At 35.3% G+C, this 26,003-nt stretch overlaps 1 protein-coding gene across 2 annotated transcripts in view; it reads right to left on the reverse strand.

Moving 5' to 3' along the window:
* Positions 1–258: 258 nt before the first annotated feature.
* Positions 259–26,003, reverse strand: part of HBS1L (HBS1 like translational GTPase) — an 81,222-nt gene continuing 55,477 nt past the window's right edge. For both annotated transcript variants that reach the window (XM_061130200.1, XM_061130202.1), the window contains 13 exons: positions 23,148–23,410; positions 22,517–22,682; positions 20,734–20,851; positions 19,694–19,840; positions 17,689–17,763; positions 16,893–17,010; positions 16,427–16,495; positions 13,188–13,292; positions 10,046–10,136; positions 9,510–9,618; positions 5,520–5,620; positions 2,802–2,946; positions 259–930 (listed from right to left, as the gene is read on the reverse strand). In XM_061130200.1, the coding sequence (XP_060986183.1) occupies positions 919–930; positions 2,802–2,946; positions 5,520–5,620; positions 9,510–9,618; positions 10,046–10,136; positions 13,188–13,292; positions 16,427–16,495; positions 16,893–17,010; positions 17,689–17,763; positions 19,694–19,840; positions 20,734–20,851; positions 22,517–22,682; positions 23,148–23,410 (1,519 nt within the window). In that variant the 3' untranslated portion in view covers positions 259–918. The remainder of the gene's footprint in view (positions 931–2,801; positions 2,947–5,519; positions 5,621–9,509; positions 9,619–10,045; positions 10,137–13,187; positions 13,293–16,426; positions 16,496–16,892; positions 17,011–17,688; positions 17,764–19,693; positions 19,841–20,733; positions 20,852–22,516; positions 22,683–23,147; positions 23,411–26,003) is intronic.

A 26,003-nucleotide genomic window follows, 5' to 3' on the forward strand; every position in this document is an offset into this window, starting at 1 on the left:
CAAACTTTAAAGAAAAACATGATTCTTACTCATAGGGGACTTATAATCTATAAAGTATATGAGATGAAGTCATTATACATGGAATTATGGAAGTGAGAATGGGAAAAATAAAGTTATGGTTAGAAATGGATGAGACTAAATTTGCTCTATTAAGATCAAAAGCAAGGATTCACATGAAAGAGTCGGGAAACTCACAGGCGAACAAGACCCCATAAAACCCAAGTCCCACTTGGAAATCTCATAAACATCAGTGAAACCACAACACATTTTGTTGTTATGCTCAAACTAAGACATTTTATTAGCTAGCTTTACATCTTAAATATTATGTTACCAAAGGAACAATTTCCACTAATTCCAAACTAAGCTTTCAAATGGTTGCTTGCTGAAGGAAGAATACTCTTATGCTCAACACCAAATACCTTAATTATAACCTTCAACAAATCTTTTCTTAGAGTTAACTAAAAAACTATTCAGCTCAAATATTAACTACCTCAATAATCCATTTTAGTTATTTTTCCTTAAAAATGTATGTTGTAGAGTTGAAATCAAGAGAGAAAACTGTAAACATTTGTAGTTTGGCTGGAAGTAGAGTTCACTTCATGATGATTCAATGTCTTCTAACATATTTCTGATAGCTTCCATAAATCTCAGTAAGGTAAGTCCATTCCTAATATTTCAAAGGAAAAAGCTAGTTTTTAAAATCAAAGTGCAGTATTAGCCTTTCTTTGTCAGTTGGCAACTTGAAATTTTTGTAGGGCTGATGAATACTTCTTTGTGGTTGATCATAGCTTTAATTTTCTCTCTCATTTAAAAAAAAAATCAATTGCACATTGTTGCTTTAACTGAGTAACTGGATTCTTTCAAAACGGAGGTTAGCTATCTCATTACATTTAGAAACATGGTAGAAATTCTGACCCATCAATCTTTTATCTGTAAAAGAGAAAAAAAGTATTTGCTACAATTTAACCAATCACAGTACACAGAAGGAACCACCAACAACAAACAAAAGGAAAATGGCAGGAGAGTAATCATTATATCAGACAGAACTTTTTGTTTTTCCTGCAACTTTTCTCCTTTCCTAGTCATGCTATTTGAGATTTTCTATAGTCTCTCCATTATTTTCCACAAGAAACTGCATCTTATTTTTAGAATGCTCTTTTATAAAGAATGTTTTGACAAATTAAATGCAAGGCTAATGACAAAGATGTTAGGTAACATTTACTGAATTCTTTCTAAATGCCAATCACTGTGCCAAGTGCCTTACACAGATCATCTCATTTCACAGCTCCAGAAAGGAGATTCTTGCCCTGTTCTCACAGATGAATCAGTGACAGGAGAAACACTATGCTTCTGCAGCCAGGCATCAGTAGGGCAGTAACTCAAAAGTGGGCTGATGTTTAAGGCCAGAGCCTTCTATATGACACGGGTATGGATAACTGAATTTTGATGCAACATGATGCCCATGTCAAAAGTTATCCGTCCAGTTAAATGAAGTAATTTTTATGCAGAAAACAATCATATGAAGTAATGAAGCCCCTTTTAAAAATACATGCATACCTCAGAGATATTGTGGGTTTGATCCCAGACCACTTCAATAAAGTGAGAATCACAATAAAGTGAGTCATAGGAATTTTTTTTGGTTTCCCACTGCATAGAAAAGTTACATTTATACTATGCCATAGTCTATTAAGAGTGTAATAGCATTATGTTTAAAAAAACATGTACATACCTTAACTTAAAAACACTTCATTGCTAACAATTGCTAATCATCATCTGAGCCTTGGGTGAGTCATAATTTTTTTAAGATTACTGATCACAGACACCCATAACAAATATAATGCAAGTGAGTATCGAAGTCACTGTCGTGTCCAACTCTTTGTGATTCCATGGACTGTAGCCCACCAGGCTCCTCTGTCCATGGAATTCTCCAGGCAAGAATACTGGAGTGGGTAGCCATTTCCTTCTCCAGAGGATCTTCCCAACCCAGGGACTGAATTCAGGTCTCCTGCTTTAAGGCCGATTCTTGACAATCTGAGTCATCAGGGAAGCTCAACAAAGATAACAAAAAATGCAAAAGTCTGAAACATCTCAAGAATTACCAAAATGTGAAACAGAGACATGAAGTGAGCAAGTGCTGTTGGGAAAATGGCGCCTATAGACTTGCTTGAGGCAAAGTTGCCATAAACCTTTATTTCTAAAAGAATGCAATATCTGCAAAGTGTAATAAAATGAGGCATGCTCATATTCATAAGATCTATATTAACACATCATACTGTGGAAGAAAATTAAAGTTAATGAAATTCTGGTTCATTTCTGGCTATCTTCTCCAAAATTCAGCTGTACCTTACCTTATCCTTACAGATTAGGTATGTTTCAGAAACATTACTGGTATGTTAACTGAACTTTCTGAATGAATGCATTAAGAGCTAGTTATTTAAAGAAAAAAAAGTAATGAGGGTGTTTCTATTAAACAAAACAACTACCCCCAATTCATTGACTCTTAAAGTCTATATTTTCATGATTTGTATTGCATACTTACGTATCTATTTTTCAGTGGATTTCCTTTAATTTTGAGCAATATTACTGGTGGAGAAGATAATCTGGAAGTCTTATTATGAGAAGATCTAAGACCAAACATTTTCCTCTCATCATTCTTTTAATTTTTTAATATAATTTTTAAAATGCTGTTCTAATATCATAACTGTTCCCCTTAAGCCATAAAATCTCAGGAATCATTCTTAAAAAGTAGAAAAAGAAAAGACATAATAACCAGGGACACATAATCAGTCACTTTAAAATACCTCAGTCACTACACCAGCAGCTATGGTGGAACCGCTGTAGCGCAGCATGAATCTCCCCAGCTCTTTAAAGTCTTTGTACAGCTCAAGAGCCACTGGTCTTTGTGTCTGTAGCTCCACTAATGCATTCTGGCCTTTGGTCAACAATCTATCATGAAAAATAAAATAAAAGAAACCAACAGATGTCTAACAGAGGTAAAAAATGTAATTAAAACCTGCAAAATAAACATTTCACATTCCTTCTATAAATCAACTTAGTTTTTAAAAAAACTTAAAAAGAAAAAAGGGATTTTCTTTAAATGAAAATATATGCTTTTAAATTTGGGGCAGTTAGTTGAAAGAAATGAGAAGAGTAGATCTAGATTTAAGAAATATTAGCTAGTTCATACATGTGTATGCACATATATATATATATATATATATACACACACACACACATACATACATATACACATTTTTTTAAACAATCCTCCAAATATAACTCTACCCCTTCAAGGATCCTATAATCTAAAATACTCAGGACCTCTGCACAATAAGCCTTCTCTTTCATTCCTTCATGAAATTAAAGAAAATGATACATTTGCATTTTAAAAGTGGAATGCAATGTCCTATGTCTTCCCCAGTAAAGTCCTAATTGGTAGATTATGTGTTAAAAAGTTATCTTTAAAGAGGACACTTTCCTAGTGTCAACACGCTACCTGAGAGTTCTCTCTCTCTCCTTCCCTCCTCTCTCTTTTCTCACCTGGGAACAGTGGTTCTTTAACAGACGGTTCAAGTTAAAAACACGTAAGATTTTCCCACAACATGCTGTTTGTAGGAAATGAAGGCAGATGAGGCATGGGCCTGACTGTAAACAGCTCCACACAAATAAGCAAACGAATAAAAATCCTTATGCATGGGCCCCACCAGCTTACTAAAAGAAGTAGAACCCAAAGGGGACATTTAGAAACATTCTCTAATTCAATTTTGATGTATTCTGGAAGGCTAGAGGACAGCAATCAAAAACTCCCCTTCTGAAAGACTGCTTTAGGGACAGAAAGAATAAACCAAGGTTTCCAAAAAAGTATGCCAAAAATTCTAAATACTGGTTTTGGGCAATTTCAGCTTAAGGTCCCATTTGTTAGGAAGGGAAAAATTTAATATATTCATAATTTGCAGTTAAGTTTGGTTCTAGAAAGTCTAACTCCATCCCATATAAATCAACTGAGTCTACAACGTGCCTCAAGTGGAAGCAAAGCAGAAAGGCTAAATGATGTTGGTGCAAGATAAAAGGACAAAGCTACAGATATGGTGATTGGAAAAACTAGCATGATAATATATTAAGACCTAGTGTCAGCATCACTGAACTAGGACTCTGCAGCAGGAGCAGGGAGGGGAAAATTCAGGATTAGATCTGATGAGTCAGTATCAGCTTGAGAACTTTCCAAATCACTTATATCTCAGTCCAACAGCCTGGGTCCTGCCAAAAAATATAATTTATGTGAACAAACTGACTGGATTAGAATCTTGAGCCTGCCACTTGCTAGCTTTGGAATCTTGAACATGTTATACAATCTCTCTAAGCCTCAGTTTCCTTATCTGAAAAATGGGAAGCATAATATTTGATTCATATTGTAGCTGAGAATGTAAACCACACAAAAGCACTTATGACAGAACCAAGAGAATAGTGGTCCTCAAGAAACATCAGTCATGATTAGTTCTGTGACAATTCTTAGTACGTTATGGCAGGCACTCATGCTAGAAGCTAGAGATTCGGGTTAAAAATAAAGAACTACCTTTAAAAGAGGGGTTAAGTAGCCTCGTTTTTCTAAGTAATGGAGAAACAGACATGGGTGTTAGAGTGGTGTGAAGTTCTGTCTTCTACTTGCAACCAACCCTAAATTAACCCTCTTACCACCTTGGCCTCTTACACAGGTGCAAATGAGGAGGAATACCCCAGGACTTAAGAAAGGGGATTTTGGGTGGGATTCCCCATAGGGCTGAAGTGAGGAAAACCCCAATGCTGAAGCAGCCAAGCCAATCTGTGGTCAGTCTTTTGTTGAATTAGAGTAAGACACTCAAGGTTCTCAGGAAGCACTTCCTCTGAAAAATCCCAAGCCTATCCCAGCGAAAGGGGAGTTGTCCACACGCAGACCTAGATACTAATGGTAATCAGAGGGGACCGACGTGTGATCACCTCGGCCCATGGCACCAGGCGACTTTAAGGAGGAAAAAAGGACACCTCCCAGGTGGGAAAAAAAGCAGTGTGTAGGTCACTCTCTCCCTGAGGTACTCTCAGCACAGGGCATGATTCTCACGAGGGGGTAACAAGATAGTATAGAAGAACAATCAGTTGGAATTTGGGACAAGTGGCTAGGCATAAATCAAACTCATCTTCAAAAATGTAAGACTGATTTTTTTAAATGACTTCATTTTTACATCATCGGTATCTAGGGCTTGATAGTTAAATAAAAACTTATATTTATATTTTTATTTACAATTCACACCCACCACTATCATATGTAACAGAAATTATATCAAGCATTCCTACCTAAAATAGGAGCTTAAATATTTGTTTTTGTGTTTTCACCCAGTCCTTTAAAAAAATGATTTCTGGAACAAGTTAAAATAGACTTATCACAAAGAGAGTTCACTTATCACAAAGAGAAATATTATACAAATGAATTCATCTGTAAGAAATGTACTTACTTGTGTTTGTTATTTAGGCATTAAAATACTTACTTAGGCTTTTTCTTTGTGACTTCACCAGTGCTTTTGCTTAAGACACTAATCAATCTTTTAATAACAGCAGGTTCACTGACGGTTTGGTAGTGTAACAGCACCTGAAAAAAGAATCGTAACACAAAAAAGCTGCTGGCTGCAGCATCTCTGGCCTTCTACTCTGGCACTTACACTGCATCACATCAGCCTCGGGACTACTGCCTGGAGTCGCAGGATCTCCAGCTGCTTCCTTGAAGCTCCACCACTCTCATCAGGCTGTCCCTTAACTCACGAGGGGTAAGGTCATGGGAAGCAGTTCCAATCGCTCCTCCACCACTACGGTGGAAACCTGGGTAAATTACATAACCTTCCTTACATGGTTATGATGAGAATGAAATAACATCAGAGACAGTGCCTGGTACAGTAGATGTTCAGCAAATGTGAACGGTTTCATCATAAAAAGGAGGGAAGGGAAACTATGTAACATTCAGCAGTAATGAATATTATTTATTGTTGGATAATGAGACTAAAGTATTAAATGGATGTTTAGACAGGCTTTGAAGTCAGGCAGACCCGAATTTGAATCCTTACTCCAGCTGGGACAAGTCCTGTAATAACCCTTCCCACCCCTCCACCCCCAATATCCCCAGCCTCAGGTCCCTTGTCACTAAGTGAGGAACACCAGACAATGTTACTTCAAAGTGGTGCCCAATACATGGTAAAGCTGAAGTGAACTGATGACCTTACATATTAGCTATTATTTCTCATGTTTCACATGTAAGGAAATTAGGATCAAGTTGGTTAAGCAGCAATAACAGTGCCAAAACCACCAACAGAGAAAGAACAGTCTTTTCAACAAATAGAGCTAGGAAAATGGGATACTGAGATCCAACAGAATGAAGATGAAGCCTTATACCATAAACAAAAATTAACTCAAAGTGGTGCAAAGACCTAAATAAAAGGACTAGAACTATGAGACTCTTAGAAGAAAATAGAAGGGGAAATCTTCTCAGTGTTGAATCTGGCAATGACTTTTTGGATATGACACCAAAAGTAAAGCAAAAAAAAGAAAAAGAGAATGTTAATAAACTGGACATCAGCAGAGTTTAAGGTTTTTGTGCATCAAAGGATAGGAGTAAAAAGTAAACCCACAGAATGGAAGAAGGTAACACTGATATGGAATTAAAACCTAAAATATATTTTTTAAAAAAATGAAAAGATGCTCAACAACAATAGCCATTAGGGAAGGACAAATCAAACACTACAGTGATACATCCCTTCAAAATCATTAGTTTACCTATTACAAACAACAAACGAAAAGTCATCCCCCACACACACAAGAAAGGAAAATAAATGTTGATGAGGCAGAGGAGAAATTAGAACCCCTGTGTACTGCTGGTGGGAATGCAAAATTGGTATAGCTGCTGTGGAAAAGTTTAGTGGCTCCTCAAGAGTTAAACACAGAATTTCCACATGATCAAGCAATTCCACTACTAGATATATACCCAAAAGAATTGAAAGCAGGGGCTCAAACAGATACTTGTATGCTGATATTCATAGAAGCATCATTTACATCTGTCAGAAGATGGAAACAGCCCAAATACCCATCAACAGAGGAATGGATAAACAAAAAGTGGTACATACTTACAATGAAATATTATTCAGTCTTAAAAAGAAACAAAACCCTGATACATGCTACAGCATGGATGAACCTCAAAAGCATTATGTTAAGTGAAACAAGTCAGACACAAAAGGACAAATATTGTATAATCCCACTTACATGAGGGATGTAGAGCAGGCAAATTCAGAGAGAGGCAAAGCAGAACTGTGGTTACCAGAGGATGGGAGAAAGTGTAATGGCAGAGTGACTGTTTAATGGGTACAGTTTGGGAGAAGGAAAAAGTCCTGGGGGTGGATGATGGTTACACAACAAGGTGAATGTACTCTAATGACACTGAACTGCATTAAAAATGGTTAAAATGATAAATTTTCCATTATAAATTTTTATCACAATAAAAAAATAAAAATAAAAACATGAAATTTAAAGTCTAATTCATTCATCTGTTTTTTCCTTCTTAAATATATAGAGTTTACCATATAAACAAGAGAAACAAAAAATATGTATTAAAGGACTAGTCCCTAAACAGCGGTATTTTAACTGCTCAGGAAGCCTTTTCTTGGTTAAACTTTTAAAAATTGTGAGTTTTTTCCCCGCAGAGAATGGATTAAATGACAAAACGTGACCAATGTTTTCTGAGACAAATTTCATCCTGATATTCGTCAATCGACATATGTGAGTGGAATCTCATAAAGCGGCACTGAAAAACGTTTAATTCATAAAAGAAACTACAGTACACAGGAAGACAGTATTACTATTCAAAGTAATTACTGACTTCTTGACCTCTCTACCTCTCCACTGGCAGATTGTTGCTGCATGAGTGAAAACACAGTAACCAACTTCTCCAGCTTCTCCTCACTGGACATGCTGCTTTCTAAGAATGAGTGCAAGTCACTCATAGCAATTTCTTTCCTACCAACATGTAAATTCTGAATATTTAAAAATCAAGTATTTGGAAAGAAACTTTTGCCTCCTATTTTTTTTTTTAGCATGGGAGAAATATGATTATAAAACTAAAATGCTTAAATGATATCTTACAAATATACTTTCATAAGATCAAATTTACAAAGAAATCATTATACAGAACTATATCAAAGCATATAGTTATCTCAAATAAAGGTGCAGAGGTATAAAATAAATTTAAATGAGCTAAATAAATTTATTTCCAATCTTAAAATACTATCACTAATTTAAATAAAGTTTAAAGGTCAATTACTATTACTGCCTTACTTTTATTTCAGAGCTGCATCAAATGGAGGAAATGATCTGTCTATATTTTCAGGGGCAAGCCATTTAATTCCACCGAGAAACATTTTTTTTGTCGTGGAGAACCTGTACTATATAAGCTGATCAAGAAAAGAAAGAGAAGTCTAGTGGGAAAAATGCCCATTTGTTAAACAGCAAAAGCAAGGTACCAAACTCCCAAATATTTGAAAAAAAATTACACATAAAACAAAAACCTTTCCTAGATAAGTAACAATACAGTATATTGATCCGTAGTTTTATATACACACACACACACACACACGAGTGAGTGAGTGAGTGAAAATCGCTCAGTTGTGTCCTACTCTTTGTGACCCCATGGAAATCCTATATACACATACACACACATATATAGATCCATCTATATACATATACAGATCCATATATATATAATTATAGATCCATCAATATAACATATAGATCCATAGTAAGATCTGATTTTGGAGAAGGAAATGGCAACCTACTCCAGTATTCTTGCCTGGAGGATCCCATGGACAGAGGAGCCTGATGGGCTACAGTCCATGGGGTTGCATGAGTTGGACACGACTAGCGACTAAACCACCACCACTATCCCTCTTCCCATAAATGTTATGTTCAAATGGTGCTAGTCAATGATGACCTGCAAACCAACCTCACAGCTTCAGCACAAAGTTTACCTTATGCCAAGTATCTCCAGAATATACCAGATACCAATGTACACAAAAAAATACTCTGAAATGTAGAGAATAGATATTTATAGGTTGTGCCATTATAGAATGTTATTGTTTTTATTTTTGTGTTTTCCAAAATTCCAAAAAAACAAAGACACGATCTAAGAAGCAATCTTTAGAATTCAGCAAAAAAGTAATCTACCAATTTCCTTAAATGAATTTTTTTTACTATCATCACTTTGTATCCTATTGATTATTAAATTTCTTCTCACTGACTCTGAAAATAAATGCCAGACTTAAGGATCAAAATAAAAAGCAAAACATGATTTTCAAATTCTAATTTCATGTTTTTATGGATTAGAGTAATACAATGCTAGTTGAAAATAACAATAGCATCATCAGTTATAACGACAGTTACCACTTCCTAGGACAAAGTTACAGTGAATTTACAAAAACAGTAACAAACATTTTAAAACTTACGGGAAATCCTTTAGTGATAGGAATTTCAATATTAAAGATGAGGATTCGGGCTCTGAAACGAGTGCAAACCTTAATGGGTTCTTTGGGGACACAAAATATGCAGCCAACACTGTAACAACAACAACAAAAAAAAACAAAAAAGGAGAGTAAAAATAAAGGAGAGTGGGTAGTTGGGGGAATAATCAAACACATATTGAATACCTCTAAAACCATTTACAAAGTAAAACAATCAAGTAAATTAGGGACTTTTAAATATTCCCTTCTAGGTTAAAGCATGGCTTTACACCGTTATTAACCTGATATCATTTTCACACACTACAGTTTTCCCTCAAAGAACACATCAGGTATACCTGCTGACGTGTATTAATTTAAATTTTAGTAGGTTTTACTTATACTTCCACAAGTGCCTATTTTTGGCCAAAGGAGATTCAGAATTAACACTCATTCTTTCATTTGAGCTGGTGAACTGCAAATTTTACGTGTTTTGAGGTTCTATATCCATAACAATGGTTGCTTAAACTCATTTTCTCACTCACTTGATTTTGATGATATCCATTCCAACCAACGTAAGACTAACATGATCTCCTGCTGCCGCCCAGTCGACAGGTTCATCGTGCAGAGTGATTCCTGGAAATGAGTAAGAACTAAAGCATACAGTGAAACACCTCAATATCAAACCATAACAACCAAAGGAGTCTGGCTGATTTGTACCTCATCAGTCACTACTCATCATTTTCAATATGAATGGATTGAGAGTGAGAAGTGTTAACTGTGAGCGTTGAGGAAAACACACTTCCTCCAGACTTGACTCTTCTGGACCACCACCCTAAACATAGAGTGACTTGCATTTGTCCTTCTGGACCACCACCCTAAACACAGAGTGACTTGCATTTGTCCATAAAAGGCTGATTTCTACTTATTTAACCAAAATTTTTAAAACTCATGTACACAATTAGTATACTCATTATATAGGCCCCACTGCAATACCTCTCTTACATTAATGGATGCAGGCATAAAAGAACAGCTCCAATTATTTTTAATAACATAAAAGACGAGACTGGGGGAGATGCTTAGCAATATTTTATTCTCTTGAGCACTGCTTTAATTAAACAACCACGTCAACAATCTCCTGTGTTCTCTGAGTAACCTACAGGGCGTCAGTACTCAGTCAGATGGTGCCCTTAGCACGCCCCTTCACTATTCCCAGCTCAAGAGAACTGCTTCTCAGAGAGAGATCCACAGCAATAAACAGTTATATGAAAAGGAGATTCATAGTGTAAAAAAATTTTAAAATGATCTCAGTTGTTGCTATATACCTTTATTACCTAGGGAAAATCCTGGAGTACAAAGGTAAAGGGCAATAATACTCAGGTATTTAAATAAAGGCTTTTAAAAAGTTGTTCATAGTTTTCTGATTCTGCAGGGTAAATTCCTTTCCACTGTAACTTGAGTCTTCTGCGGAAAAAAGTATGTAGGCCAACCACTGGGGAACAGTTCTTGATTGACATGCTTTTAGTAAATTACAATTCACCCATCTATTCCTCAAAGTACTTATCTTTCCCATGTAGCATCCTCTTAAGTGAGTTTCTTTGAGACTCTCTGAGAGTTCAAGGAGAACTTTAAGGGCTCTGAGACAACCTAAAGCTTTATTCAAAATTTCATGTAGGTGTACATCTGCATTAATCTGAGAAGAGGGGCCATAACTTTCATCAAGGTATCAAAGAGGTTCCTGACTCCCAAAATGTTAACAATTATGATATTTTTAAATGCTGGTTACAATTTAAACTAATTAAATTTAGTTTTTTCATGTAAATTTAAAATGACCATATGTGATTTTCGGTTTGAAATGTGGAATTGAAATCAGGAGCTACTCACAGACTAAAGATTGCCTTCAGATTAGAATTAAGAGTTTTCATACTAGAAGTTCAATTATAAAATTTTCTCAAGATAACATATAATCTGATTTCCTTCCCCCAAACATGTTATACTGTCCTATACAGTGATATTTACTTTCTTAAGAACATTTTTCATTGGAGTAAGTTCTTTTTTAACACTCTAAGTGAAAATGTAATTTAGAATTTCCATTTGTTGGTAGCAGATTCAGTCAGTTCTCTTTTTTAGGATATTACTGGTTAGTGAGCCACAGCAGTACTTAAAGTGTTCAGATAGAAGGTGCACTAAACAATCAAGTAAACCAAGCAAAAGCATTAGAGTGAGAAACTGGGCGAGAAGGGTGATTCTCGCAGAGTGAGGCGGTGCTCCTGACGTGGCTTCCCTTTAAGAACCACTGGGCTAAAGAGAAGCGGTTGGGATTTTTCTGGTGGGGTAGAAACAGGGTGGGAAGAGACGAAGAACATGGAACTCTCAGAAGTGACCAAATTATAATTTGGAAGTTAACAAAGGAGCCAATCTGTAAGGTCCATGACCATGGTTTATGATCATGGTTTGAATTCATGTCTAAATGATTATATAAAAAAATTTCCTATTCTTAAAAAGCTCCTTAACATATAAAGATAAACCAGCATTTCAAAAGTATTTCAGCTCTTGACCACTTTAAGAGACAAAAGCAGAGATTTAAACTTGCAAATAACAGGATTATGAAAAATGATTCCTTTTTAAAAAGTGTAAAGTAACTTTGGCTTTCATACCCTTATTCATCCTTAAATTTAGATTAAAGTCTGTTACCTAGCAGATATTCATTAATTTCTTCTTAATCCTTAAGGAAGCAGTTTTTAAAGTAAACAGAGCAATTCAAAAAACATACATTTGAATTCATAAGCTAGTTAGGTACAACTCTGGTTATAAACTACAAATAAGAGTAACAGACAGACATGACTCAGCAACTAAACAACAATAAACAGAAGGAAAAGTAGAAAAAATTTTTTAAATTTTAACATTACCAGTAGGTTATAATTAGCTTAAAATTGTTACAAATATTTACAGTATAAAGATCTTCAGTTTAATGTTGAAGTCAGAAATTTAGTTGGAAGCTAGATTAAGGTAAGAACAGAATTATAAACTTAAAAGTAGAATTCAAAAAAGAAGAATATGTACACACGGTCCAATGATTAGAAGAAAGAAACAGTTACTAGCTATTATGAAAAGTCATGCGTGCAAAAGCAGTAATTGTGGCATTTAAAACTAGCTCAATTTCTCTTTTCAACATCAGGATTCTCTGCATTTGCATCTTATTTTCTTACTTAGGTCTTCCTGTAAAAAAATTTTTGGGGTATAAACATGATATAGATTGATAACATAGTAATTCTGAAATACACATTTCAAAACAACAGACTGTAGCAGTCTGCTTTGCCACTGACTGTTCAGTGCCAGGAGGGGGTCAGACTTGATTTCTGCTACTGAATACTGTTTTAAATGTATCTGACAGGTGTCTGTACATCTGGTTCAGTCTTATCCAGGCTTCTCAAATCAATGTCAAGAAAAAAGAAAAATGCTACCACAGTAAGAATGTTATATATACATTTATACACACATAGTCACAACTGAAAAAAATCGTTTAATGTTTTCACATTTTTATCTTTAACAGTTAGTATCATTTTGACAGTCAGTTACAATTTCAGTAACAGGTTATTTACTCTGGAGTTAATAACTAAACTACTTTTAAAAATTTGCTGTCTCAATGTAAGGGTTGTTTAACAAAAGAATTTTGCAGAGGAATACCTTTTGCAGTACAAGTTTCATTAGGAGGCATTGCTAGTAGTCGGTCACCAGTTTGGATATAACCAGCTTCAATTTTGCCAGTTACACAAAATCCAGATCCTTGATCTGCAAAACATGCCACAATTTTGTTATGGTTTACTTAACATATCATCTGATGCTTCACACTGCTGGCTATACTTAGTTCCCTGCATGCTGTGCTAACCGACTTCAGCTGTGTCTGCTTCTTTGTGACCCTATAAACTGCATCCCACGAGGCTCCCCCGTCCCTGGGATTCTTCAGGCAAGAATACTGGAGTGGGCTGCCACGCCCTCCTCCAGGGGATCTTCCTGACCCGTTGGGTCGAACCCACCTCTCTTACATCTCCTGAATTGACAGGTGGGTTCTTTACCACTAGTGCCACCATTTCCTACTAGTTATATGAAAGCAGCAGTTCAATGAACATTAAGCAATGATTGTTTCAGAATTTTTAATATATCTACTAAATATGGTACACCACATTCTATTTTCTTATAAATAAAAATATTTATATAAGAAAAGGTAGGAATTCCTTCTTCAAATATTTATTAATGCTTACTAAATACCAGGCATTGTGCTAAACTCTGGGAATAAAGAGATAAAAATATAAGCCTCTACCTAGAAGGAGTTTATACCAGTGAAGAGAAAGGCAAAAATAATTACACTGTCCCAAGGCAAAAGTTATTTACAATGTGCAACAGAAACAAAACAAGATGCGTCCAAGAATCCCTGATAATGGGCAACGACTACACTTCAGCCAGGCACTTAGAAGAGAAAGAGTCAGGAGTCTAGCAGGCAGACTGTAGGCGTGTACAAAGGCACAGTCATAAACGGACGTGGGGTGTGCTAAGACCCACATGTCACCAACATGGAATCTGTACGGGACCGTATGGAATAATGAGGGGAAGCCAAGAGAGGAAGCAAAGGATGCAGACACAGAACAAATAATAATGGTGCCTCATAAATCATGCTTAGGGTTTGAATTTCATCCTCAGCTAAGTAACTGGAAGCTAGTGAAGAACTGTGAAATGGAGAAGTAACATGATGGTATTTGTGTGTCAGAGTGGAGAGGTTGACTGAAATGCATATGTTAACTGTAAAAAGAGAAGAAACTCAAGAATCTGAGAATAAGGTATGACAGATTTAAGGTGATAAGGTAAGTGGGGAATAATGGCAAAACAAGAGAAATCTGAGATGATGTGTATTAACCGTGAGATAGAAAATTAAAGAACAAGATTCATTTTAGCTTTGGTGAATCTCAAGTGTTTGCAAGGCAGACAGGTGAAGAAGATGCATTCAAGGGGGCCCCAATCATACCAAATCCACGAGAATGGAGCCCTGGGAGCACACTCCCTGTGGAGATGCCCAGCAGCAGTCAGCAGATGTATCTGCAGGGTGAGAACAGGTTTGGGTGGAAGATTTGGGGTGCATCAAGATGTAGGAGATAGAAGAAATCATGGATGTTGGTCAAAAGAAGCGTGCAGAGTAAGAGAAGTGAAGTGACAGAACACAAGTTAAAGGACAGAGAAAGAGGAGGCCAGAGGCGATAGAGAGAGGTCAAACAGTGGAGCAGGAGAAAGTGGGTCACGGAAACCAAGGGGGAAAAGCTTCAGGGTGGATGTGGCTAGCAGCCTCAGAGGAAATGCCAAATTCAAGTAAGATGGAAGTAAGACAGAACTGAAAAAGGCATACTGACGCTGGCAACCAAGGAGTCATTTGATAACCTCAGTGGGAACACTGAGGAGGCAATGCAGGCGGAAGTCAGGGAGCAGCCAGAAGAAAGAAGAGGGGGTAAAAAGTAGCCAGCAAAGGCTGTTAGTCAGAAAAAGAATTAAGCTCATCTTATTTTTTAAATAGATAATAGTAGCATTTTGAAAAGCATTACCATAATTTCTCTTCTACTAGAATGCTGGAAGATGATAATAATAAATTTCAATTTCACTGAATGATTTTTGTGAAGCACCTTCATTTATTCATTTATTAAACATTTATTAAGTATGTGTTATATGCCAACCACTGGGCTAGGTGCTGCAAATATTGAAATAGAAGTGACAGTACTTGCTCTCAAGGAGTTCATAATCTAAAGGAAATAAACAGCACAGAAACAAGTATAACACTGCATGAAAAATGCAACGAGAGCACACACAGAGACCACAGAGGAACACCTTAGGGTATGTGTGTGGACGACCTCACTTATCACCTCCAAACTGTCAATTTATAGCTGCTCAGTTCCAAATCTACTCTTTATTGCCCACTCTGTGGTAATGAAAATTTGGGGAATAGCTGACATCTTTACCATACTGATTATTCCAATATGTTAAGTACATTATATTCTTCTATTTATTAAGAACTTTTATTTCATTTCCATGTTATATTTTTTATGTAAGGCCTTGTAAACATTAAATTAGATGTATTCTTAGACATTTAATACAATACCTCCTCTAACACCTCTTCTAAGTTTGTCCTTCCTTGGGTTCACATCATCAGTCCTAGGGTCCCACATAGTCCCTGGTATCTTACAGTCACTCTTTTTTATCATATTAATAATTCTCTATATTAAACTTCCTATTTTACCTATGTGTCACACCTATTTCCTGACCAAAATTGCTACATATGGGTAGGAAATGAACAAGTGAAGAGAGAGAAGAGCACAAGATGGGTAGACACAGTGGCAATAAAAACCCTATATGATTAAGAAACACTGAATGATCCAGTTTGGCTGAAGGATACAGAAACTAAAGGAATCTAAAGGGAGAAAAAACAAAACTACAAGGCTAGAAAGATAAAAAACTAGGTTTTTTTTACCCTTGGAAGATGAGTAAGATATATAAGTGAAAGTGAAAGTCACTCAGCCGTGTCTGACTCTTTGCGACCCCATGGACTATACAATCCATGGAACTATCCAGGCCAGAATACTGGAGTGGGTAACCTTCCCCTTCTCCAGGGGATCTTCCCAAACCAGGGATCGAACCCAAGTCTCCCGCATCGCGGGCGGATTCTTTACCAGCTGAGCCACAAGGGAAGCCTAAGTAAGATATGAGGAAATGGTAAGTAAACTGAAGATTTTTCTGGGTGGGGGCATTAAGTAACTAGAATTATGTACCACTAGCATAAAGAAGGGAGAATCTCAAGACAACATCATAATTTCGTCCAACAACAGAGGTCAAGAGAAAATGAAAAAGCAGGGGTCATACTGGAGAAGGCCAATAGAGGTAGCACTTACCTTTGAAAACATCAGATACACATAATCTAAAAGGCTTATCTATAGATCTTTGAGGAGGCTTGAAGGAATCTGGGAAAAAATGGTAAATATAGAAAGATTTAATTTAAAAGTAATTTTTGATTCATGTCCAATGAGTCCACTATACTCCTATGTCTCCTAGAAAATATTTTTAATACTAATAGCAAATTGACTGTGATTCATATAATACTTTGTAGTTTGTGAAATGTTTTCACACATTTCTTATTTAATTTCACAACAGTGTGTGAGGTAGGTGGAGTATGCATTAATTAAACAAGAAAAATTTGACACCAATTTGAATATTCATATAATTCTAAAACTGGTAATCTCATTCCTGAGTATAAACACTATCCATTTTCACATAAATCACTGTCCTCTATAAAGAACTCTAAATAATAATTACTATCAAGTTTATAAAGCATTAAAATTAATATGGCAGTAGTCTTACCAATTTGTTCTAATAAACATAGTCCTTTATACCATTTTGTAAGTTCACTTGATTGAGATCTTGTGATTAGATTTTCACCACTGAGACCACTTGTAGGGATAAAAGCTACATCACTTTCCTATAAAAAAGGATTGAACACATGAAACTCAAAACAACGTTGTTTACCTTTTTTTTGCCTGCCTGTGCCATAGGCATGTGGGATCTTAGTTTCACAACCAAGGATTGAACCCATGTCCCCTGCACTGGAAGCAAGGAGTTCTAACCACCATACAGCCAGAGAATTCCCAGTACAACATTATTTTTAAAAAGCTAAAAGGTTCACTATTACCATAACTGTATCAAGTTTGCAAAAGTAACAATGTACTTTTCAAAAAGTAACTTAAATCATAGAACTACTGCCCTGCTGTTATCTGATCCAACAGTTTCCAACCTTTTTTATTTTGTGGGAAACTTACAAGTCTGTTCCAAAACACTCATTTTTAGCTAGTAACATAGGTATATTTCATACTTTTGCTGGAGATAATACTCTACTTGTTTCTACACTCCTCTGTGACCTCCCTAAACCAATACATCTAATAAGTGGAGAAAAAGTCTTCTACTTATACTAAATCCAAGCCAATTTATGTAATTTTCTAAAACAAAGTAATCCAAAGAACATAAGATACATATAATACCAGGGATAAATAAAAACAACAAGGATTAAACACACTGAACAAGACAAGAATATCAAAGTAGTTTTTTCTCTCATATCAGTAAGATGAGACTTAAGAAAAGTAACCAAATAAAATTATCTTACCTTAAAACCTGCTTGCTTAAGAAAGTGCCCAAGTTTTCCAGTAATCTCTTGAAACCTTTCTTGTTGCCAATTAACCTGAAAAAGATCCAATTTATTTTTAAAACTATGCAGAAGACCATGCTATATATAAAAAAATTTAATTTCTGAAATAAAATATAAATAATTAAAACTGTGAAATATAATTATAAAATCTATGAAAAAATGAAATCTACTTAAAATTAAAGCTCAGAATGTCAGATCTTACTATTAAAATGATTGAAAAGTAGCTTTTCCTACAACAGAAAGCCTGGAAACAAACACCAAAACAGAATTTTTTGTGTATGCTAATTTTGTTTTTGTTGTTCAGTTGCTAAGTCATGTCCAACTCTGTAACCTATGGACTGTAGCCCAACAGGTTCCTCTGTCCATGAGATATTCTAGGCAAGAATACTGGAGTGGGCTACCTCTAAAAGTGAATTCAAATGTGAGGAGAAAAAGTGAGTTACTTATTAAATTTGTGCTTGGACCAATCGCTTGACCAAATGAAATAACATAAAATTACTGACACCTACTCAAGTCAACTAGACGTCTTAGTATATGTAATGTTCATATGTGATATGAATTCTAGGTAACTATTCCCATGCTATAGTATTCAGGGCTAAATGTAAAAATGACTATAACTTGTAAGTTACATGGAAAGTCGTGTCAAAATAAGATGGATTAATGGATGGACACAGGGGTAGACAGACAAAAATGAGATCAAGCAAGTGGAAGAATATTATGTAGGAGGTATATTCTGGGTGTCTACTGTAAAATTCTTCCAACTTTGCTTTATGTCTGAATATTTTCATACTAAAATGTTGGGGGAAAAATAAAAGGTATATGTAATAATGATACCATAAAAGAACTATGTAGAAAATTTAGGTGAATATGTATTTGATCCCAGGATAAGAAAATGCCTATGCATAAAGAAAGAAATTAAAAGGAAATAGTAATGTCTTTAATAAATAATGCTTACAAATCACTCAGTTTTAAAACTTTAAAAAAATCAAATTATACAAATTCAAAAAAATACAAGTGATAAATAAATACACAAAGAATGTCCGTCCATGTGTGTGGGCTAAGTCACTTCAGTCATATCCAGCTTTTTGCAACCATGAGGACTGTAGCCTGCCACGCTCCTCTGTCCACGGGATTCCCCAGGCAAGAAAACTGGAGTGGGCTGCCATGCCCTCCTCCAGGGGATCTTCCAGACCCAGGGATCAAACTCACATCTCCTATGTCTCCTGCATGGACAGGTGGGTTCTTTAGCACTAGCACCACCTGGGAAACTCTTCTGATCATGTACAACAAGACTTAAAAACATATATATCCTTAGGCCCAGAAATTTCCACAGAATAAACTATTTCTAAATACACGCACAAAACTGAAAACATTCAAAAGTAGGGGGCTGTCTGAATAAAGTATATCTTCAAAATATACTAGAATAAAGCTGTAAAAACCTCTTTACATAAAAAGTATTAGTTACTTAGAAACAAAAACAAGAATATTGCCAATTTTTTGAAAAAAGTAGATAAATGAAGCAGACTAGAACCCAATGTTATAAAGAAAAAGATTTTTATGTGCAAAAATAAACTGAGTGGAAGTACAAAATGAAAAGTTAAAAATGTGCAGGAGGGGGAGGCTGGAAATATAGTTTATTTCAGGTTTTCCTCATAACAGAATAAATAAAGCATTTTCATTTATTTATTTATCTTAATTAATTTATTATTTATTTATCTTAAAAATGATTTTAAGATTTATAAGTTAATTCTGAAAGTAAAAATTTATCTTCTTGCTTAATACTACTAATACCTCATTTTAAAATCAGCATCATGTATTTATTCTTTAAAATATGACAACTGGGCTAAGAAAATGTATACCAGTCACACCTGAGGTCATCAACAAGGCAGAACATCATCTTAATCAGCATCTAAAATGAATACTCAAAACGCTTTTAAATACCTGATCCAAAAAAAAAAAATACCTGATCCATTTTATTGACGGCAACTGCGAGTTGGGTCACTCCAAGAGAACGAACCAAGAGGCCATGCTCTCGTGTTTGTCCCCCAGTCTCAAATCCAGCTTCAAACTCTCCCCTGCTGGCATCTACAACTAAAACAGCTACATCTGCCTAAAAAACGAAAAAAAAAAAAAAAACTAAGCTAGAAACAGTGTCACAGCATTTGAATTCCAAGGACAGACTACTGAAGTAATTGTGCAGCTCAGATTTTAAAGGAAGACTCTAACATGACATCAAACACAAGCAAATCAAAGGAGTCACACAGATGGATTAAAAACTTTAAAGAGAAGAAAGTACTAGCATGTGGTCAAAAAAATAATGACATAAAGAATAAAACCTTCCCATGTTTGATTACATAACAATTATGATAACTGGGCAAAGGAAGAAAAACATAAAATTAAAACCTAAGTAAACAGGGACAAATAATTGTGTTATGAACTCTCCATATTTTCTAATAATCATCTATTACAGAAGAAATCAGTGTTCCATATGTCTAATGCTATTTTCAATGTTTTAATTATTTAAAGTTATTATCTTTGAATTTTTTTTTCAGTACCCTTATTAAGAATCATGTACATTTAATTCCATTAAGACCACAGGGGGAAAACTCCCAAGGTTCCCTATTTCTGCATAAATAAGCTCTTTAAAAAGATACAGGACTCGAATACTAATATAAATGTAACAAAAAGGCTTATATTGAAATATTCACTCCAATTTATTAATAAATGAAATACAAAGTTATGCCTCATCAAGCCCCTACCATTAATTTTACTAAAGAAACTTGTGGCTTTTATACATTTACTACTTTGTAATAAATTACAATTCTAAGGTTTTATACAGTACCAATAAATAGACAATGAAAAATACAATATTTCTCTATTTTTTTCAAATTTTTTAAAAGGTTAGAACTTTAGTATTTCAAGTTATAATCCTAGAATTATAACCTCAGCATCAGGAAATTTTATTTACATTCACTGTACTTTGGTTAAGGAAATATCTGGTACCTGGGCTGCTCCTGTAATCATATTTGGAATGAAATCCTTATGGCCTGGAGCATCCATTAATGTAATAACTTTCGTTTTGGTCTCAAACTTTGTCATACCAACATCCATTGTTACCCCCCTTAAAGAAAACATAAAATGGTTAGAACAACTATAGAAATAATCAAGCTTTAGAGATTAAGTTACTTAATAATATAGGAAAATTAACAGTCTAAATTCTTAAGTTATAGTGAGAATTCTATTATACAATCTGTTATTTTGAATAATTAGGTTATCTGGAATTTCTGCTGGTATGGCTTCAAAACAAGGTTGTAGACACAACAAGAGCTTAATCAAAATGATTGATGTTTCCCATTTTCTTTCTTTCTTTTTTTTTCCCCAGTAAGAAGCAGTATAAATTGCGAAGGAAGAAAGAAATATAGGGACATCTCTGGAGTGGGAAACAAATACTGCACATGAGAAAAGATAAAAATGAAGAATGAGGTACTATCAAGAGGAACTTTTCCTTATCTTCTTACATTTATGTTTCAGTCATTATAGAAATAAACTTGTGAAACTTTCATTTGCAAGGTTGGTCAGCATGTTACACATTTATCAAACGAGACATAACAAAGGAGATGCACAATTTCTTAAAAATTGAGAGAGACAAAGAGAGACAAAGAGATTTTGCATCCCATGTAATCTTCTTGGAGTCCAACACAGTACTCTTCTTAGCCACAAAAACAGTCAGATTATAAGAAAGTCCAGGAGTGTCTAAAAAAGTAGCAAGTCTTTCTAAACTTGAGGAGTTTAGAAAGTGAAAACAAGCGGGCAATAAATTAGGTAATTATTCATTCTGGTTTGCCCTGAAAAATCCAGAATAAGGAATGAGCACTCTTTTACTAGCAGTATCCCAACAATTATGCTGGTAAATTACATGTTCATCTTAGCAGTAAAGTAACTGTGGGTCTTCTTAGTCACATTATTCTAGTTTAATCTGAAACCATGGGCCATTTAAGCTTGTAAAAACGATACTTAATTTTCTTTAATAATCTCCAAATAATTATCTGAGAATAGTGATGAACCAAGACTGAGCCTAAGCTCCTCCTTGGATCGCTTTGACCATATGCTTTGGACCTATCTTTACTCTGCATGTGTAACCAAAAGAATATGAAAATGTCACTCAGGCTACTACTAATTTCTGTTCAACACATGAGTCAACTTGTTTGTTGACTGTGTCTCATAAAAACATAGTAAAGAAAGTATAAAGATGAATTAAATCTTGTAATTGAATTTACTAGTCATTTTGATTTCAGACAAAAGATAGTATACTACAAAAAGTTACTTTTCCTTTATAAACTGATATTATAATAATTCTACATATATATATAGGATATATATATTTAACACTATATATACTAATTTTAAATTAAGAGTCTTTCTCATAATGTTAATTCAAAATCAAGACAATTTGACATATACTCAGGGAAGTGACAAGCAAAACTTCTCCCACAGAATAATTAACTAAGAGATTTTACTGCCTTTTTCTGTATGTGTTTTTCTTTCAGTTTTTTTATAAACATACTTTCAAACTATTTCCATAGAATTTAAAGGAGTAAAACATTGTATGTTGTAGTCTACTACAACCAAAACTGCAATAAAAATATTTCCCTGATAACTGAAAGGTTTCTAAAAATAGTATCTAAAATATTTCATGATTTGTTTCATGCATATTCAACACATATTACACAATCATTTAAAAAACTATATACAATTTCAGAATGAAAATTTTATATATAATGACTACCTTTCCCTTTCTTCACCAGTCTCATCCAAGACCCATGCATATGCAAACGAAGCTTTGCCAGCCTTTTTAGACTCTTGCTCATACTTATGCATAGTTCTTTTGTTTATGTCACCCAGAAGATAAAGCAAATGTCCCATCAGAGTACTTTTCCCAGCATCAACATGACCTAAGGAAAATTGATTCAAGATTTAAAAATAGGTACATTTTCCAGATGTTGTTCACATTGAGGCATAGCATGAATTTGTAATTCAATAGTTTAGAGCAATAAACACCAATTTTTATCAAATAATAGTTTGCCAATAAGTTGTTTAAATGGAGGAAAAAGAGCATATCTCTTTAAAGGGGAGAAAGTTTTCTTGATTTCTGGAAATCAAAATGATCAACAAGACATGCCATTTTCCAATATTCACAAAATGAAAAGGCCACAACCAAGTCTAATGACCTCTTTGGCAACTTGGCATTATTTCACCCCAAGTGACCTTGACAACTCAACATTACGGTACCATGCCCTCTTGCTTCATGTCTATTACACCCACACAGAAACTAGAGTGGAGTGTATTCCCATGCTGCCACTAGACAGTTACTGGGCTGAAGCAGTTGACTGACAATCCAGAGGAACAAAAGGCATTACCAATGACCACTAGGTTGAGCAGCTGCTTTCCTCCTTGCCGCTTCTCCAGTTCCGCTTTGATATCTATTTGTTGCCTCAGCTTGCTAGACTTTTTCACTGGTGTTGGTGTTGAACTCTGCTCTTCTGATGCTTGAATGGTGTAGGATGGAAGAGCTGATTTAGAGGCACTCTCAAGTACATCAGAAGAAACAAGGTTGGTATCTTCACTAGAGTGTCCTTTTTGAGGTGTGTGGAAACTATGACCATTTTCTTCAGCAGTTACTCTACAGAAGGCAGAGACAGGAATAAAGAATATTTAAACCAGGTCTGGCGACCACCCTTGAAGAACTGCTGCTTTCCCAGAGGTGCTGGGATATTTCTTGGGAGTGTTAGCAGAGAAGCCAAGTAGTGAAGTCACATGCCGACATAGAGAATAATCCGAGATCAAGTCCTGAGCCTTTGGAGTGGGAGCACTGATTCCAAGACCCTAGACTACCAGAGAACTAACCCTAGGGAGTATCAAATAGTGAGAACTCACAAAAAGGAAACCACTTGAATACAAGACCCAGTATCACCCAACACCAGTAGCACCTTGAAATCATTCCACCTACGATCAGGAACAAGACAAGGGTGTCCACTTTTGCCACTATTATTCAACATAGTTCTGGAAGTACTAGCTATAGCAATCAGAGAAGAAAAAGAAATAAAAGGAATCCAGATTGAGAAAGAAGAAGTAAAGCTCTCACTGTTTGCAGATGACATGATACTGTACATGGAAAACCCTAAAGATAGTATCAGAAAATTACTAGAGCTAATCAGTGAATTTAGCAAAGCTGCAGGATACAAAATCAATACACAGAAATCACTTGCATGTCTATATACTAACAATGAAAACTCAGAAAGAGAAATTAAGGAATCAATCCCATTCATCACTGCAACAAAAAGAATTAAATATCTAGGAATAAACTTACCTAAGGAGACAAAAGAACTGTACACAGAAAATTATAAGACACTGATGAAAGAAATCAAAGGTGACATAAACAGATGGAGAGATATTCCATGTTCCTGGGTAGGAAGAATCAACATTGTGAAAATGACTATACTACCAAACGCAATCTACAGATTCAATGTGATCCCTATCAAATTACCAACGGCATTTTTTCACAGAACTAGAACTAAAAATTTCACAATTCATATGGAAATACAAAAGACCCCAAACAGCCAAAGCAGTCTTGAGAAAGAAGAATGGAGCTGGAGGAATCAACCTTCCTGACTTCAGATTATACACAAAGCTACAGTCATCAGGACAGTATGGTGCTGGCACAGAAACAGAAATACTGACCAATGAAACAAGACAGAAAACACAGAAATAAACCCAGGCACCTATGGGTACCTTATTTTTGACAAAGGAGGCAAGAGTATTAAATGGGGCAAAGACAGACTCTTCAATAAATGGTGCTGGGAAAACTGGACAAATACATGTAAAAGAATGAAATTAGAACACTTCCTAACACCATACACAAAGATAAACTCAATGGATGAAAGACCTAAATGTAAGACCAGAAATTATAAAACTCTTAGAGGAAAATACAGGAAGGAAGAACACTCGATGACACAAATCAAAGTAAGATCCTCTCTGACCCACCTCCTAGAGTAACGGAAGTAAAAACAAAAGTAAATAAGTGGGACCTGATTAAACTTACAAGCACAGCAAAGGAAACTATAAGCAAGATGAAAAGACAACCCTCAGAATGGGAGAAAATTAATAGCAAATGAAACAACTGACAAAGGATTCATTTCCAAAATATACAAGTAGCTCATACAACTCAATGCCAAAAAAACAAACAATCCAATCAAAAAGTGGGGAAAAGACCTAAACAGACATTTCTCCAAAGAAGACATAAAGATGGCCAACAAACACATAAAAAGATGCTCAACATTGCTCATTATTAGAGAAACGCAAATCAAAACCACAATGAGATAACACTTCACACTGGTCAGAATGGCCATCATCAAAAAGCCTACAAACAATAAACGCTGGAGAGGGTGTGGAGAAAAGGGACTGCTCTTGCACTGGTGGGAATGTAAAGTGATACAGCCACTATGGAAGATGGTATGGAGATTCCTTTAAAAACTAGGAATAAAACCACCATATGACCCAGCAATCCCACTCCTAGGCATATACCCTGAGAAAACCAGGGTTGAAAAAGACACATGTATCCCACTGTTCATTGCAGCACTATTTACAATAGTTAGAAGATGGAAGCAATCTAGATGTCTACTGACAGATGAATGGATAAAGAAGTTGTGGTACACAATGTAATATTACTCAGTCATAAAAAAGGAACACATTTCAGTCAGTTCTGATGAGGTGGATGAACCTAAAACCTGTTATACAAGTGAAGTGAGTCAGAAAGAAAGATAAATATATTCTAAAGCACATATATGGAACCTAGAAAAACGGTACTGAAGAATTTATTTACAGGGCAGCAATGGAGAAACAGACATAGAGAACAGACTTATGGACATGGGGAGAGGGGAGCAGATGGTGAGATGTATGTAAAGAGTAACACGGAAACTTACATTACCATATGTGAAATACAGAGCCAACGGGAATTTGCTGTATGGCTCAGGAAACTCAAACGGGGGCTGTTTCAACCTAGAGGGGTGGGATGGGGAGGGAGATTCAAAAGCGAGGGGATATATATATATGTATACCTATGACTGATTCATGTTGAGATTTGACAGAAAACAACAAAATTCTGTAAAGCAATTATCCTTCAATAAAAAAATAAATTAAAAAAAAAGAATATTTAAACCAATTTGACTGACATCCTATAATGTCAGAAGGGCAGAGACATCTCTTTATATTCATTA

The sequence above is a fragment of the Dama dama genome, chromosome 26 (genome assembly GCF_033118175.1).
Source record: "Dama dama isolate Ldn47 chromosome 26, ASM3311817v1, whole genome shotgun sequence".
In the NCBI taxonomy this organism is placed as follows: Eukaryota; Metazoa; Chordata; class Mammalia; order Artiodactyla; family Cervidae; genus Dama; species Dama dama.